General features: G+C 49.6%; 1 protein-coding gene across 1 annotated transcript; it reads right to left on the bottom strand.

Annotated features, from left to right (window-relative positions):
* Positions 1-5,834: 5,834 nt before the first annotated feature.
* Positions 5,835-12,086, bottom strand: RPP25 (ribonuclease P and MRP subunit p25). The gene is made up of 2 exons (XM_014477005.2): positions 9,283-12,086; positions 5,835-6,481 (listed from the first exon to the last, which is right to left on the bottom strand). The coding sequence occupies exon 1, from the start codon at positions 11,897-11,899 to the stop codon at positions 11,267-11,269; it is 633 nt and encodes a 210-aa protein (XP_014332491.1). The 5' UTR covers positions 11,900-12,086; the 3' UTR covers positions 5,835-6,481; positions 9,283-11,266.
* Between the last annotated feature and the right edge of the window lie 1,791 nt (positions 12,087-13,877).

Raw genomic sequence — 13,877 nt, 5'->3', positions numbered from 1 at the left:
CGGCGGCGCGCTGAGGACAAACTATTTCGGCGCCGCTTCCCCACGGCTCTCTGGTCCCTTGGAAAGCAGCGGCCGTTGTGGAGCGAGGAATAGAAGGCAGGGGAAGAGCCGTCAGTAGACAGTAGCGCGGTTCAGATCCGGCTCGGGAGATGACTCCTGCACCTCAACATGCGAAAATAACACTACAAATTATAATTAAAAAATACCTTCTTTGCTCTTTCTTTCCCAGGTTTGAGCCTAAAATAAGAGAGTGGGACAGAACGACTGCCTTCGTATAAAGGACTTTATTGGTAACTTTTCTTATATCAGAGACCCGCAAGCATTCAGAGTCCAATCACTTAACAAATGGGCTCTGAAATTAGATTGCTTGCCGGCAATCGAGGCTCTTTTCACCCAATTCCCAGTTCCAGCACTCACCTGGATATTTCTGGTGACATACCCTCCTCCAGTCTCTACAGGAGGGGGGTTGATTAAGTTGCAAGATTTTTTTTTTTTGCCGGGGGGTGTGCTTCTGGTCTTAGCTGTGACACGTGGGGTCTTCCGTTTCCTCATGCAGGATCTTTTGTTGGCCGGGGAGAGGACGTTCTAGTGGCACTCCCGTCTCTAGGGTTCGTGGGCTCAGTAGTTGTGGCCGCTGGGGACTTACTTGCTCTGCAGCATGTGGTATCTTAGCTCCCCAACCAAGGATTGAACCCTTATCCTCTGCAAGGCGGATTCTTAACCACTGGGCCATCAGGGAATTCCCCAGTGCCGACTTTTAACATCTAATTTGGCCTCATTAACTGCATTCTGACCTTGAGTTCCTCAGCAGCGCGGGATCACTTTCCCCAGGCCTGAATTACCTAGCTGCCATGCAGTGTTAATGAGACAAGTCTGTTGTCTTGTTATCCCTCATTCTCTATCCCTGGAACTACTGAGGAAAGAAAAGATGGGGATTCAGGCTTTGCTTGCTGACTCTAAGCCCTGTCTCTAGGGTTTCAGCAGATAACCCTTTTCTGCTTCCTCCCTAGCAGTATGGCTTTAAGGGATATGAACCTGGCTGGGAAAATGATAAAAAAGCTTTTTAGAAAGCACTGTCCTCATTTTCTCCCACCAAAATATTGAAAAGACACCTGGGGAAATATGACCTCTTTGATTTCAAATAGTATTCATTCAATTGCCAAGCACTGGATGCCCAGGAGACGGCAGGGCTCTCATGATTGAGAAAGCACTAGAAGGGACTTCCCTCATGGTCCAGTGGTTAAGAATCTGCCTGCCAATTCAGAGGACATGGGTTCGATCCCTCCTTTGGGAAGATCCCACATGCTGAGGAGCAGCTAAGCCTGTGGGCCACAACTACTGGGACCCCAGTGCCTAGAGCCAGTGCTCTGCAACAAGAGAAGCCACTGCAATGAGAAGCTCAAGCACCACGAGGAAGAGTAGCCCCCGTTTGCCTCAACTAGAGAAAGCTGGTGGGTGACAATGAAGACCCAGTGCAGGCAAAAATATAAATAATATGTTTTAAAAATAAAAAGGACTGGAAAAAGAATCTAGAAAGAGGTGGATATATGTATATGTGTAACTGAATCACTTTGCTGTGCAGCAGAAGTTAACATTGTAAATCAACTATACTCCAATTAAAAAGAAAAAAGATAAAAACTTGAGAAAGAAAGCAATGAGTTGGGAGTTCCCTGGCAGTCCAGTGGTTAAGATTCAGTGCTTTCACTGCTGTGGTCTCGGTTCAGCGCCTGGTGAGGGAATTAAGATCCCTCAAGCCTTGCTCGGCTAAAAAGAAAAAGAAAAAGCGCTGGCTACATGGCACTTGAATCCCAATCCCAAATTGTAAGGTGCTGTACTTGTGTTTGCCTGCAGTACCTTAGATTGGCTACTGTAATATTGTATGTTTTCGTTGTTTTCAAAAACAATTATGATCATAATTAATTTTGTGCCACTGCAAGCTACAAACTATTTATTATCCCATCTAAGCCTCATAACAGTGTTGTGAGGTGAGTATTTACCCCTATTTTATGGATGAAGGAATAGATTCAAAGGACACTTCCCCAAGAATCACATAACTGATAAATATCAAGAATAGTGCTTAGATTTGAGCCCAGGTTTGTCTGACTGCAGAAATTTTCTTTCCCCAGTACCCACAAAGGTAGACTTTGCTGGCTTCACAGCAAATTCTGAACCCCCTGCTACCTTGAAGGCAGTTCTAAGTCCTTATGACCTGTATTAGTTGTTGTTTTGGTTATGCTGGATCTTCATTGCTGTGTGTGGGCTTTCTCTAGTTGTGGTGAGCAGGGCCTATTCTGCGTTGTGGTGCACAGGTTTCTCATTGTGGTGGGTTCTTTTGTGGGGCACAGGCTCTAGGGCACATGGGCTTCAGAAGTTGTGGCACCAGGGCTCAATGGGCTTTAGTTACCCAAGGTATGTGGAATCTTCCCAGACCAGGGATCGAACCTTTGTCCCCTGCACTGGCAGGCCGATTCCCATCCACTGTGTCACCAGGAAGTCCCTGTATTAGCTTTATTATTGCTGAATGATAATTTACCACAAACTAACTTTAAAACAATACCCATTTATTATTTCTCATTTCTGTAGGTCAGTTATGCCTTCATAGCATAACTGATTTTTCTTCTCAGGGTCTTACAAGACTGAAATCAAGATGTCAGCCAGGTCTGCGGTCTCACTTGAAGCTCAGAGTCCTTTTCCAGGCTTGTTTAGGTTGTTGGCAGAATTCAGTTCCTTGCAGTTGTAGGACTAAGTGCCCGTTTTTTTCTTGCTGTCAGCCAAGGATCACCCTCAGCTCCTAGAGGCCACCCTCAGGGCCTTACCACATGGATCCTCTGTAGGTCCCCTCACAGTACCACCGTTTATTTCTTCAAACCAACAGGAAAGTATCTCTGACACTTCACCTTCCTTTAAAGGAGGCCTCATCTGATTAGGCTTCAGGCACATCCAGCATAATCTCTCTTTTGATTAACTCAAAGTAAATGGATTAGTACTAATCTTGAGAATGATATATCCCATCACTTTCACAAATTCAGCCCTGTTTATACAAGGCATGTACACTAGGGGACATGAACCCTGGGGGCCATCTTTGAATTCAGCCTATTACCTCACTTAAGTCGGGAAGCCTCTGCTTATTCCCAAGTTCTTCTCCAGTTGTGCCCCTGCAGCCCATTCTGTCTACTTCCTCCAGGATAGGTTTAGACCAGATATCTTGGTTCCTGCCCAAGGCTGTCAGGGTCTTTTGACTCTATCATCTTCAGCCCGAAATCCTTTGCTATCCCAATGGAGAAGCAGCAGCTGGACTTTGATATCTCAGGGATGTCATCATCATCAGTTGATCAGCCTATCAGCTTCCTGCTGCAGCAGAGTCTTCCTCCTGAAAGAGTTGTGATGAGGCATTTCCTCTGATGTGTGCAGAGGGGAGGAATTATTGAGGAGCTTGTACAGATACAGACATTGTTCCATCATGTGACTTTCTAGTAAAGTGAAGTTCACATGCAAGAAAAGTTCTTATCTTCTCTGGTGGGAATTAAGCATGCTTTGAGGAAAAAAAATGAATCCTGTCATTTCAAGGCTGGAAGTAGCTTGTGGCTCTTAGTCTGACTGATCCTATGTTGCTTCCATTCCCAAGTCCTCACTTGGGCACTTCTAGTGATGGGAATCCCAACACTAGCCTGCTTCAGAAAAGGAGATGAATGTGAGAGGGCACCCGAGAGAATGACATTCTTGCTACTGTTAAATTACAGCTCTGCTGCAGGGCCTTAGGCAAGGTATTCCAATTTCCTGAACCACAGTTAATTCATCTATATAATGATAATAATGATGGAACCTACTAATTTGTTATTGAGAAAATTATATAACATAGTGCGTGTAAAATACTATGTCCTGCCTGGACATACCTCAATAAATAGAACTCAATAAATGGTGAGTGTTGCATTTTTCTGTTGTAAATTGTAGAAAGTTCTTTTCCCAGGGCATGGCAGGTTGTGAGACTAGGGACAAGGCATGGAGGTGGAGTGGATAAACACACCACATGGATCACCTGGGAATCAGGGAGAAAAGGTGGCAGGAGGAGGTAGCCTTCAAAGGTGATCCTGCTCGGGGATCCAGTACAAGTGCATGCATGCGTGCTCAGTCACTTCAGTAGTGTCCAACTCTTTGCAACCCCATGGACTGCAGCCCGTCAGGCTCCTCTGTCCAAGGGATTCTCTGGAAAAGAACACTGGAGTGGATTGCCATTCCCTCCTCCAGAGGTAGCCTCCCAATCCAGGGATTTAACCCATGTCTCTTATGTCTCCTGCATTGGCAGGTGGGTTCTTTACCACTAGTGCCACCTAGGAAGCCCATTGAATATAGATAGGAGAGCTCTAATAGTACTTTTTCATAATTAATTAATACTTATTATGTAATTTCCTAAGTTATTACTTTTATGATAACATCATTAAAGGATATAATTTTTGATTGAAATATAATTCACAAACCAGAAAATTCATCCTTTTAAAGTCTATAATTCAGTGTCCTTTTATTTGCTATGTTGTATAAGCATTATCATTATCTAGTTCCAGAACATTTTTACCATCCCAAAGAGAAACTCCATACCCAATGGCAGTCACTCCTCATTCCCTGAACCCCACCAGCCCTAGGCAACTACAGATCTACTTTCTGTATTTATGGATTTGCTTCACTAGAAATTTCACATAAATATGAATGTCCTTTGGGGTCTGGTTTCTTTCACAGGGCTTCCCTCGTAGCTCAGCTGGTGAAGAATCCAACTGCAATGCAGGAGACCCTGGTTCAATTCCTGGATTGGGAAGATGCACTGGAGAAGGGATAGGGTACCCACTCCAGTATTCTAGGGCTTCGCTGGTGGCTCAGATGGTAGAGAATCTGCCTGCAATGCAGGAGACCTGGATTCGATCTCTGGACTGAGAAGATCCCCTGAGATGGGAACAGCTACCCACTCCAGTATTCTTGCCTGGAGAATCACATGAACAGAGAAGCCTGGAGGGCTACAGTCCATGGGGTTGCAAAGAGCCAGGCACAACTGAGCAACTTTCTTGCACTTCATATAAAGTTTACAAGATTCATCCATGTTGTAATAAGTTCTTCATTTCTTTTTGTGGCAGAGTTATACTCCATTATATGGATATTCCACATTTTGTTTACTCATTCATCAGTTAATGGACATTTGAGTTTTTTCCACTTTTTGCCTATTATGAACAAGGCTTCTGTGAACATTTGTGGGCATATTTTCATGTGGACACATGTGTTCCATTATTTCCATTATTATATCTAGCAACAATATATGGGTCATAAGGTAAGTCTATGTTTAACTTTTTGAGGAACTGCCAAGCTGTTCCGAGGTAGCCTGCATCAACATTCCCATCAGCAATGTATGCAGGCTCCATGTTTTCTGCATCCTTATAATTTTTTTTAAACAAAGAAAGCTGAGTTTTTGTAGTTGTCTGAACTGGACCTCACACCCTCAGTTTCCTGTCAGGACAAAGGGCCCAGGGCTGGGATGCTTTGTGTTCTGAGTCTACTAGCTGCTGTCTTAAAGGTTTTTTCCTGTGATGGGGATTTAACTTTGGGTCTTGCTTAAGAATGAGTGTGCCACTCCTTCTAAAAATTATCTCACCGACTAGTCAACCTTGATTAACCATCAAAATCACTCAAGGATCTTATTGAAATACCCATTTCCAGGTCCTTTCTGGGAGATTCTGACGCTGTTGCTTTGAAGTTCAACCCCAGCAATCTGTATTTTTAAAAAATTGTGGGATAATTAACATATAACATGTAATCTACACATTTTTTTCAGTTGTAATGCAAGGTCTATTTTATTTAGAAATCAATCAGTTTATACCAATTAATTTATAACAGCAATCTATATTTTTGACAAGTGCCCTAGGTGATTCCAATGAGTAAAGATTGGGAAGGCTGGTATTATCCCCACAGCAATCTGGCCCATTTTGCAGATGAGAGAGCTGAGGCTCAGAGAAGAATAACTTGCTCTAAATCAGAATCAGCCTCATTTCTTGCAAAGCCTATCATCTATTCAATATGACACTGTTCAATATGATCTGTTCACATTTGCTAGCAGAACTCTGAAAAGAGCCTTTCACCATGCACGACTAGACCTTAGCAAACACCCCATATTCCTTTTCCCTATTCCCACTGAAGGTGGTGAGAATATTGTATTAGTTTCTTATGGCTGCTTTCATAAAGTACCCCAGGCTGGATGATTTAAAACAGCAGAAATTTATTTTCTCAGTTCTGGAAGCTAGATATCCAAAATCAGGATGTCTGCAGGACCATGCTGTCTCTGATGGCTCCAGGGAGGACTACATTCTATACCTTTCTCTTAGCTTCTGTTGTTCACTGGCAGTCTTTGGCATTACTTGGCTTGCAGCTGCATAACTCCAGTCTTTGCCTCCATCTTCACATGCTGTTCTTCTCTCTATGTGTCAGTCTGTATCTTCTCCTCTTCCTATAAGGACATATTGGATTAAGGACTCTTCCTATTTCAGTATGACCTCATCTTACATATTAATTACACCTGCAAAGATCCTGTTTCCAAATAAGGTTATGTTTACAGGTACCAGGGGTTAAGGCTTCAAAATACCTTTTGGAGGGATACAATTCAACTCACAATGTCTATGATAATCAACAGGAGTCAAAAACAACACCAGAATCCTCCAGTTAGGCCTAAACATGGTGACCCTTAGCTTTTTCAAAAAGAAGATAGAACCCAAAGGTCCATATGGTGGGGATGGGGGACTTTGGCCACTTTCTGGGGATGGACAGTTAAGGGCTTTGATGTGGTGTCAGAACAGTTCAGAAATCTCATTCACCCAGTCCTTATTCACTCAATCAACAGCTCTCTGTGGGATTCCTGCATTCCAAGAGCTAGGTAGGGAGCAAGGCAGGCAGGATCCATTTAATCACGGCTTCTGGTTTACTGGGTAACTGACAACCAGAGGTTCACACTAATGAGGGCACAACTACAAACTAAGGTAAGCTCCGACAGGAAGAAACCCAATGTCACCAAGGAGACCTTCCTGTGACTGTATTTCGTCCTTCCCTTTCTTCAATTACCCTTTTCCCTGGGAAACCTGTAGGTATTTCAACATCTCAGTGAAAGAGGGGACTAGAGCGTCCCTAGTGGCCAATATGGGCATAGCAGTGATCCAAACTGTAGAACAAATCGAGTAGGGGCTGGGAGATGAAGGGAGCCAGTCTGGGAGATGCACTGGCCAGGCGGGAGTGTGTCTCACCCAGGACTTCCTTTAACTGTGCAGTGAACATGTTCTAGGAGATTCATGGCCAGTGGACAAGAGCTTTAAAGCTTTTACCAATTTGAAGCTGCGGACCCCTCTAACTCACCCCTCTTCCCTACCAAAATCCATCTATTGTTTGGTTCATCCTGTGATGCCAGGAAGGCAGGCTAAGTTCTGGCCAAGCTAGGGTTAAGCCACAAAGAACAACCCTCCTCTATGCTGGCTGTAATGGCAATGAAATCCTACCTAGCCTGGGTAGCTCTCAAATCTGACTCCATCTCTGGTCCCACTACCAGAGCTCCGTCTCCTACCTCCCTGCAGTATAGCAAATGCAGTCAGGCCCCTTCCAATTCACCTTCCACCTACACTGGTGCCAGAAGGATCCTTCTCAAACATCAATCAGACTAAGGTGAGACTTCCTTGGTAGTCCAGTGGCTAAGACTTCCACTCCCAATCAGGGGCCCCAAGCTCCAGCCCTGGTCAGGGAACTAGATCCTAAACATCACAACTAAAGATCTCGCTCAAGTCCTGCAACTAAGACCCAGTGCAGCCTAAATAAGTAAATGCTTTGTGCTGTGCTAAGTCGATTCAATCGTGTCTGACTCTGCAACCCCATGGACTGTATCCCATCAGGTTCCTCTGTCTATGGGATTCTCCAGGCAAGAATACTGGAGTGGGTTGATGTGCCCTCCTCCAGGGGATCGTCCCAACCCAGGGACCAAACCAGAGTCTCTTATGCCCCCTGCATTGGCAGGCATGTTCTTTACCACTAGTGCCACCTCAGAAGCCAAATATTTAATAAGTAAATATTAAGAATAATATTAAGAATAATAAGAAGTAAATAAATATTTTTAAAAATAACAATGGAATATAACGAAAAGAAAAAAGACCAATACCAAAAAAAACCAATGGAATATAATGAAAAGAAAAAAGACCATTGCCTCCCTCCCTTTCTTCAGGGAGGCTACTTGTGACCTGGCTCCCAGCTCCCACCTGGTATTCCAGTCCCACCTGCTTTGGCCGAGCTTTGTTCAGACACTTGTAGCTGCCTCAACACCAGATGCAGCATCACCTCTCTGCCTGGAATTCCTTGTCTAGTCCTGTCCAGCTGTCTAACTCTGTCTGGTCACTGCTGAGCCAGCTCCATCAGTACCTCTGAGTGAATTAAGTGCCTCTTCTCAGAACTCCCTTCTCCTACTATTACTGCATTGTGCCATGACTTTCTTTTCCCTCTCCCCTAGACTGGGATATCCTGCAGCAGAAACTGTGTCTGATTACACTGTGATTCTCCCCCCGACTCCCCACCCAACCCTGTGCTTAGATTGGCACCTGGCACAACAATGAAGTCCCTCACGGTCCAGCTGGTGGCCCATTGCCCATCTAACCACATGCTCTGGCCTTAGATTATATATATTTATGCTCCCAAGTGGATTCTGATTGTGTGACCGGATAGTTTTGGGGGTGTGAGTCTTCACTGCCACCCCTAGCTGGAAGTGTCCCCAAAGGAGGGCCCAGAAAGCTCTTGGATAGAGGTCCTACTGGAAAGATGGTGTCTCACAGTGGGGCAGGGCACTCCCCACTCCCTCCCATTCTGCCACGAGTCAGTTCTTGAAGTGAGCTGTCTCTGAGGTGCTCCTGTGGCCACCCCCTGCTTTATTCCAGCACTTCTCAGGTTCCCACCTCAGCCTTGGAGTTGGGGGTGGATAGGGGTATCTGTCACCTCTTGGGTCAGCAGGGCCAGAGGATCTAGTAAAGCAGGGGTGGGGAGCTCATTCATAGATGCTGGGTTCCATTGCCACTCGTGAGCACATATCAAAATCCTGGGAACTGAAGCTGCTGGGATGGAGTAAAGGTGCAAAAAAGACAGCCAGTTTTATAACCCACTTTCTAGCATGGGAGGCAGAAACGCAGTCCACCATGTGAGCAGGGTAACACTCTGAAGGTGGGGAAACAACATGCCCCTCTCCTCTCCACACCACAGGGTGAGTTTCTAGGCTGGAAGGTGACTCACCTGACCCAAGACATCTTCAATGAGAAAGTCTCTGCTTGCATTGTCCTGGTGACCCAGCAATCAGGACTTTAGACGCTAGTGATCTTGGAAAGTTGACCCTCTTCCAGAACCAAGAGCAGTCTCTCCTAAGACTCTACCATGCAGGACCTCTTCTGCGTTGTATCATTTAAATTCAGATGCGGACGCCCAGTGCCAGCCCAGGGCACCCTTGTTGTCAGGACAGTTTACATTCTCTCCACACTTCCTGGGCTGCTCCTGAGAGAGTCAGACTCATACACCCCAATCCCTTGGCTCTCCCCAGGGACTCATCAAGAACAAGACATTAGGGAGAGCAGCCCGTGCCAGTCTCTTTGACAGGGCCCACCTATCCAAAGCACAAGCAGAGCTGGGGGGTGAGGGTGAACTCCCTGAAGAGCCCCTTCTATCAACTGCAGAAACCTACCTCTTGTTACCAGCAGAAGGATTTATTTCAGCTTTTTGCCTACAAAGTGACTTACATATTTCCCCATCTCTTCCTTTCCATGGATGCTGTTAAGTTGCAAGGGGACAGGGTCTGCTTCTATGATCTTGGAGCTATATGCCCCTCCCCCTCATATTTGCTAGAGTGCTTCCAGTACACAGCACTCCTTCCACCCTCCCACCTGACTTGGAGTTGGGCAGAAAGGCTTATAAGGCTGTTATCTCTCAACAGACAGCTGTGCAGGGCCAGAGGCAGCAGCTTATCAGGGAGCCTGCAGTGATTCACAGCCCAAGTCCCAGCTTCTCTGCTGAATAGTAATTTCCAGCAGTGGATTTGTGCTCAGTCTCTCCTCCCCCTCTCCCAAGGGTGTGCTGTCCTTTCTCAGAGAGAGAGAGAGAGAGAGAGAGAGAGCAGTGAAGGGTAGATTCTATCCATGGGTCTGGGGGGCTCTGTGCCAGCCGTCTGGTAGGGCTGTTTATTGGCAGGAGGCTGCAGACTTAGGGAGCCCAGTTGGGTCTACCACCCTTGGCAGTGACCCCCAGGATAGTTCACTGATGCTCACTTTCCTCCCCCTTCCAGAAAAGCAGTATGCTGCTCCCTTTCCCTTAGTGGTAACACATAAGGTGACAAAGGTCCCCTTCTGGCCACAAGCCCTGAAGCTACTGGAGCTAGCCAGGAAGGGCTGAGAAAGAGGGAGGAACCAGCCACTGGGTAAGGTGCTCCCGGCACCATTTCAAAGCTGTCCAGTTTCTGTGCCTGACCCTTAAGACTCCAAAAGCTAAGGATTCCAGGCTGGAGGGGACTGAGACACAAGGGGGCAGACCAGAGCAGTCTCTACACAGGCAAGTGGTTAGGAAAAAACCCAGGGACAGAACCATTTTTGTGTTTGTGTTATTGGAAGCAAGACTCCAGCTGTGGGGCTCAGGGGAGGTGGCATGGAGAGTTCTGTCCTGGGTCTCTCCCTCTGGGCCAGCATGGGGAAAGTGGGATGTTAAAAGAGCCTATGGAGACGTCCCTGCCACCATGATCTCAGGATGCTCCTTAAAAGCAGGGAAAGGAAAACTAGAAACTGTCCTGGGGTGAGGGGCAGAATAGCCCCTTACCACTTGCCACTCAAAATCGCCCGCCCTCAAGCAGTGGCTTCCAACCCTTTGCCCTCTGCTGACAATGGTGGGGTGATTCCAAGAGCTTTCCTCAGCTTCCACCTTCCTACCCCACTTCAAGAATCCTACAGGAACCTTTAACCCTTGGGGTTAAAGGCTCAAGAGTCCCATTGCCCACCATTCCCTCCCTGAAGAAGGTCCCCGTATGGTTCAGAAAAGCTGAAGGTGTCGTCAGGCAACACAGGTGGAGGAGCAACCCCACGACGAAGCTTCCCTGGGGTTCCCCTCTTGTCGCCTTGGGGTCTATACTGCCACATTGTAGGTTCCAGAGTACCAAGGCATGAAAGGCTAGAGATGCGTCTCAAGGTCGAAGCTCGGGGGTAGGATCCAGCCCGTCCAGGTGGCCCAGAGGCCGTAGTTCTCAGGCGGTCTGTTCCTCTTCAGCAGCACCTGGCTCGGGTTGTGACCTCTTCGCGGAGCTCTCTCCAGCAGCAGGTTCCCCTAGACTCCTCTTGGACGTCGGAGCAGTTGGCTGGGACGAGGGGCCGGGATGGGGGTTCGGCGGCTGGTAGCCGGGTTGGCGCGGATCCAGGGCATCCTTGGAAAGTAGGATGGCGAGGCTGGGCACGTTCTTAAGTACACTGAGACTGGCGGCTGGCTCGCCAGGCTTCTGCCCCGGCGTGGGCTCCGGAGGGAGGCTCTGCCACAGCTCGCGCACGCTCTGGTAGCGCAGCCGCGTGACCTGATGCAGACCCGCCAGGCGGCGCTTAAGGATCTCGGCACACGTGACGGTTTTGGTGGTGGCTCGACCGCAGCCGCTGAAGACGATGGCGCGCGTGGCTGGCTGCGCCATGCTGGCAGTGGCGAAGGCCAGCAGGTTCCGGATCTTGCTGCCCTCCTTGACCCGCATATGCACGGCGCCCGGCGCCAGGTCGGCGAAGGGGCCTGAGCCCGGGCCGCCCTCCTCATCCCCGCTCCCCACCGGCGCCTCCTCGGAGCGCACCTTACGGAAGTTCTCCATGAGCCGTCGTTGCGGGGACGTGGGCTTCGCCATCGGGCCGCCTCAGCCCCGGGGCTGCATGTCGGTGGGTCGCGTCCGGCAAGGGCCGGCAGGGGTAAGGGTGCGGGAGCGGCGTGGACGCTGGCTGGCGGATTGGGACGGTGCGATCCTAGCCTTCCTCTTCTCTCCACTGGGCGCTGCTCTACTCGGCTATCTCGGCGCCCTGTGCTACGCGCCTTTAGCTGTGCCCCGCCTCAGAGCCTGGGAGCCCCGCCCCTGCCGCCGGGCCCCGCCCCTTACCCAGCCCTGCCGGCTCGCGCCCCAGCCGCCCCAGCCTCCCCAGCCTTTCGCCTGCATCCACTGCGGTCCTCGGATACCCGGGTTTGGGAGGTGCGCGCACCGCGGGGTGCCATGGCAGTGCCAGGGGTGACCTGCCAGCTGAAGTTTCCCTGTAATCACCATCAGCCCTACCTGAGCCTACCTTCATAAACCTACAACCTAAATAAAAACTGCGTTTGCTGGGCAAACGCCGCTTCAAGCCGGGTCCCCGAGCCCTTTCGCGGTTTAGCTGAAGTCCACCCACCCCTTGCCCGCTCCCAATGAGAGATTTCAAAGCGGCCTTCTGGGGACTGGGACCTCTTTCTCCCACTCCTAGAGGAATGACACCCCCACCCCGACCCCGTCCCTTCGCTCCCGAGCCGCTCTTCTCGCCTGAATGACAGCCTGCGCGCTGTCAGCTGAGTGTAGTAGGCGCTGGCTCCGTCTCCGCTCCGCGCCTGCCCTCGACGACTATGTCTCGGCATGGTCCTCGCAGGGCAGCCTGAGAACTGAGGTCTCAGCCTCGCCGCGCCTGACCGGAGCTGAAGGCTCCCAGACACCCCCGCACACCCGCTGGGGTGTGCGAACTGAGGCTCTGGGCCAGGCTGTCCCCTGGAATGAATGGGACGAGAACGATGAGACCCGCCTCTCAAGAGGAGTTAAGCTCCCTCCGTCCATGCCTGAAAGTCAAGTATTAGAGCTGCATGCCCTACAGTAAGCCAGACATTGTCCTCAGCTCGCGTGGATCCCCCTTCTTCTCAGGTGGAATTTGCTGTTAGTCAATCGGGCCCCCTGGGACACAGTGGGGTCCTTTTTCAGAAAAGAGACTGGGTAAAAGCAGGTTTTGAGGGAGAAGGGAGGTAGCTGGGAAACGGATCTCTGGGACCTTATGGTGTTACTGGGTGCCCTTCCCCGGGAACTCCGCAAGACCGAGGGAGTGGCCCGGGATCTCTTTCCAGGAGAGATGAACAGTGAAGGGAGAGACGAGATTGGGCTTTAAAGGATTGCTGATGAGAGAGAGAGGGTTTGTGAAGGAGCTGTATTCCTCCTAGAATTGCCCTAGGGCCTCGTCCTTCATCCTTCCACCCCTCGCGCACACAAAGAACTGAAGGCGGGCCAGACCTGATCCGGGTAGGGATGACTACGACGGGGCGTGGCCGGGTGGAGCCCTGATAGCTGCGGCGGACAGGAAGCCGTTGAAGTGCTGGGGTCACCCCAGTGCCCGGGCGAGCTGGTGCTCAGTCTCGAGACGGGGCTGCTGGGGTCCCTCTCCTCTCCTCCAGGCTGCTTTCGCCTTCTCAGTATCTCGTATCTCCTAGCGCTCGGCCCTGCTATTTGGGACCCAGGACTGACTCCAATACGGCCCTTTGGGAGTGACTGGAGAGCAGGTGGACTTTTGAGCCCCAGTACGTGAATGACCATCCTCTTCTCGGATCTCCTGCTCGCACGCTGGGGAGAGAGGCTCTGGAGGACGCTGTCGGCTCGGAACCTGTGTTTCTGGCCAGTCCCAGCTCCCGCGGCCCCACCCCCGCCCCGAGGAACAGCCGTAGGAGTCGAAGGGCAGCAGTCTGGTGAAGGCAAAAGAGTTTGCAGCCCTTGACGAGGCTCAGGGGTACTCAGGTTCTGTAAAACTGGGGCAGTTGTGGGCCTTAACGGGCATCAGTTTCGTTGCTGCTGCTGCTGCTAAGTCGCTTCAGTCGTGTCCGACTCTGTG

This window comes from Bos mutus, chromosome 21 (assembly GCF_027580195.1).
Source record: "Bos mutus isolate GX-2022 chromosome 21, NWIPB_WYAK_1.1, whole genome shotgun sequence".
In the NCBI taxonomy this organism is placed as follows: Eukaryota; Metazoa; Chordata; class Mammalia; order Artiodactyla; family Bovidae; genus Bos; species Bos mutus.
This window is presented reverse-complemented; position numbering and strand designations above follow the sequence as displayed.

Bases quoted from the DNA above. Each gene is read 5' to 3' on its own strand.
- RPP25 (XM_014477005.2), bottom strand. From the start codon at position 11,899: ATGGCGAAGCCCACGTCCCCGCAACGACGGCTCATGGAGAACTTCCGT.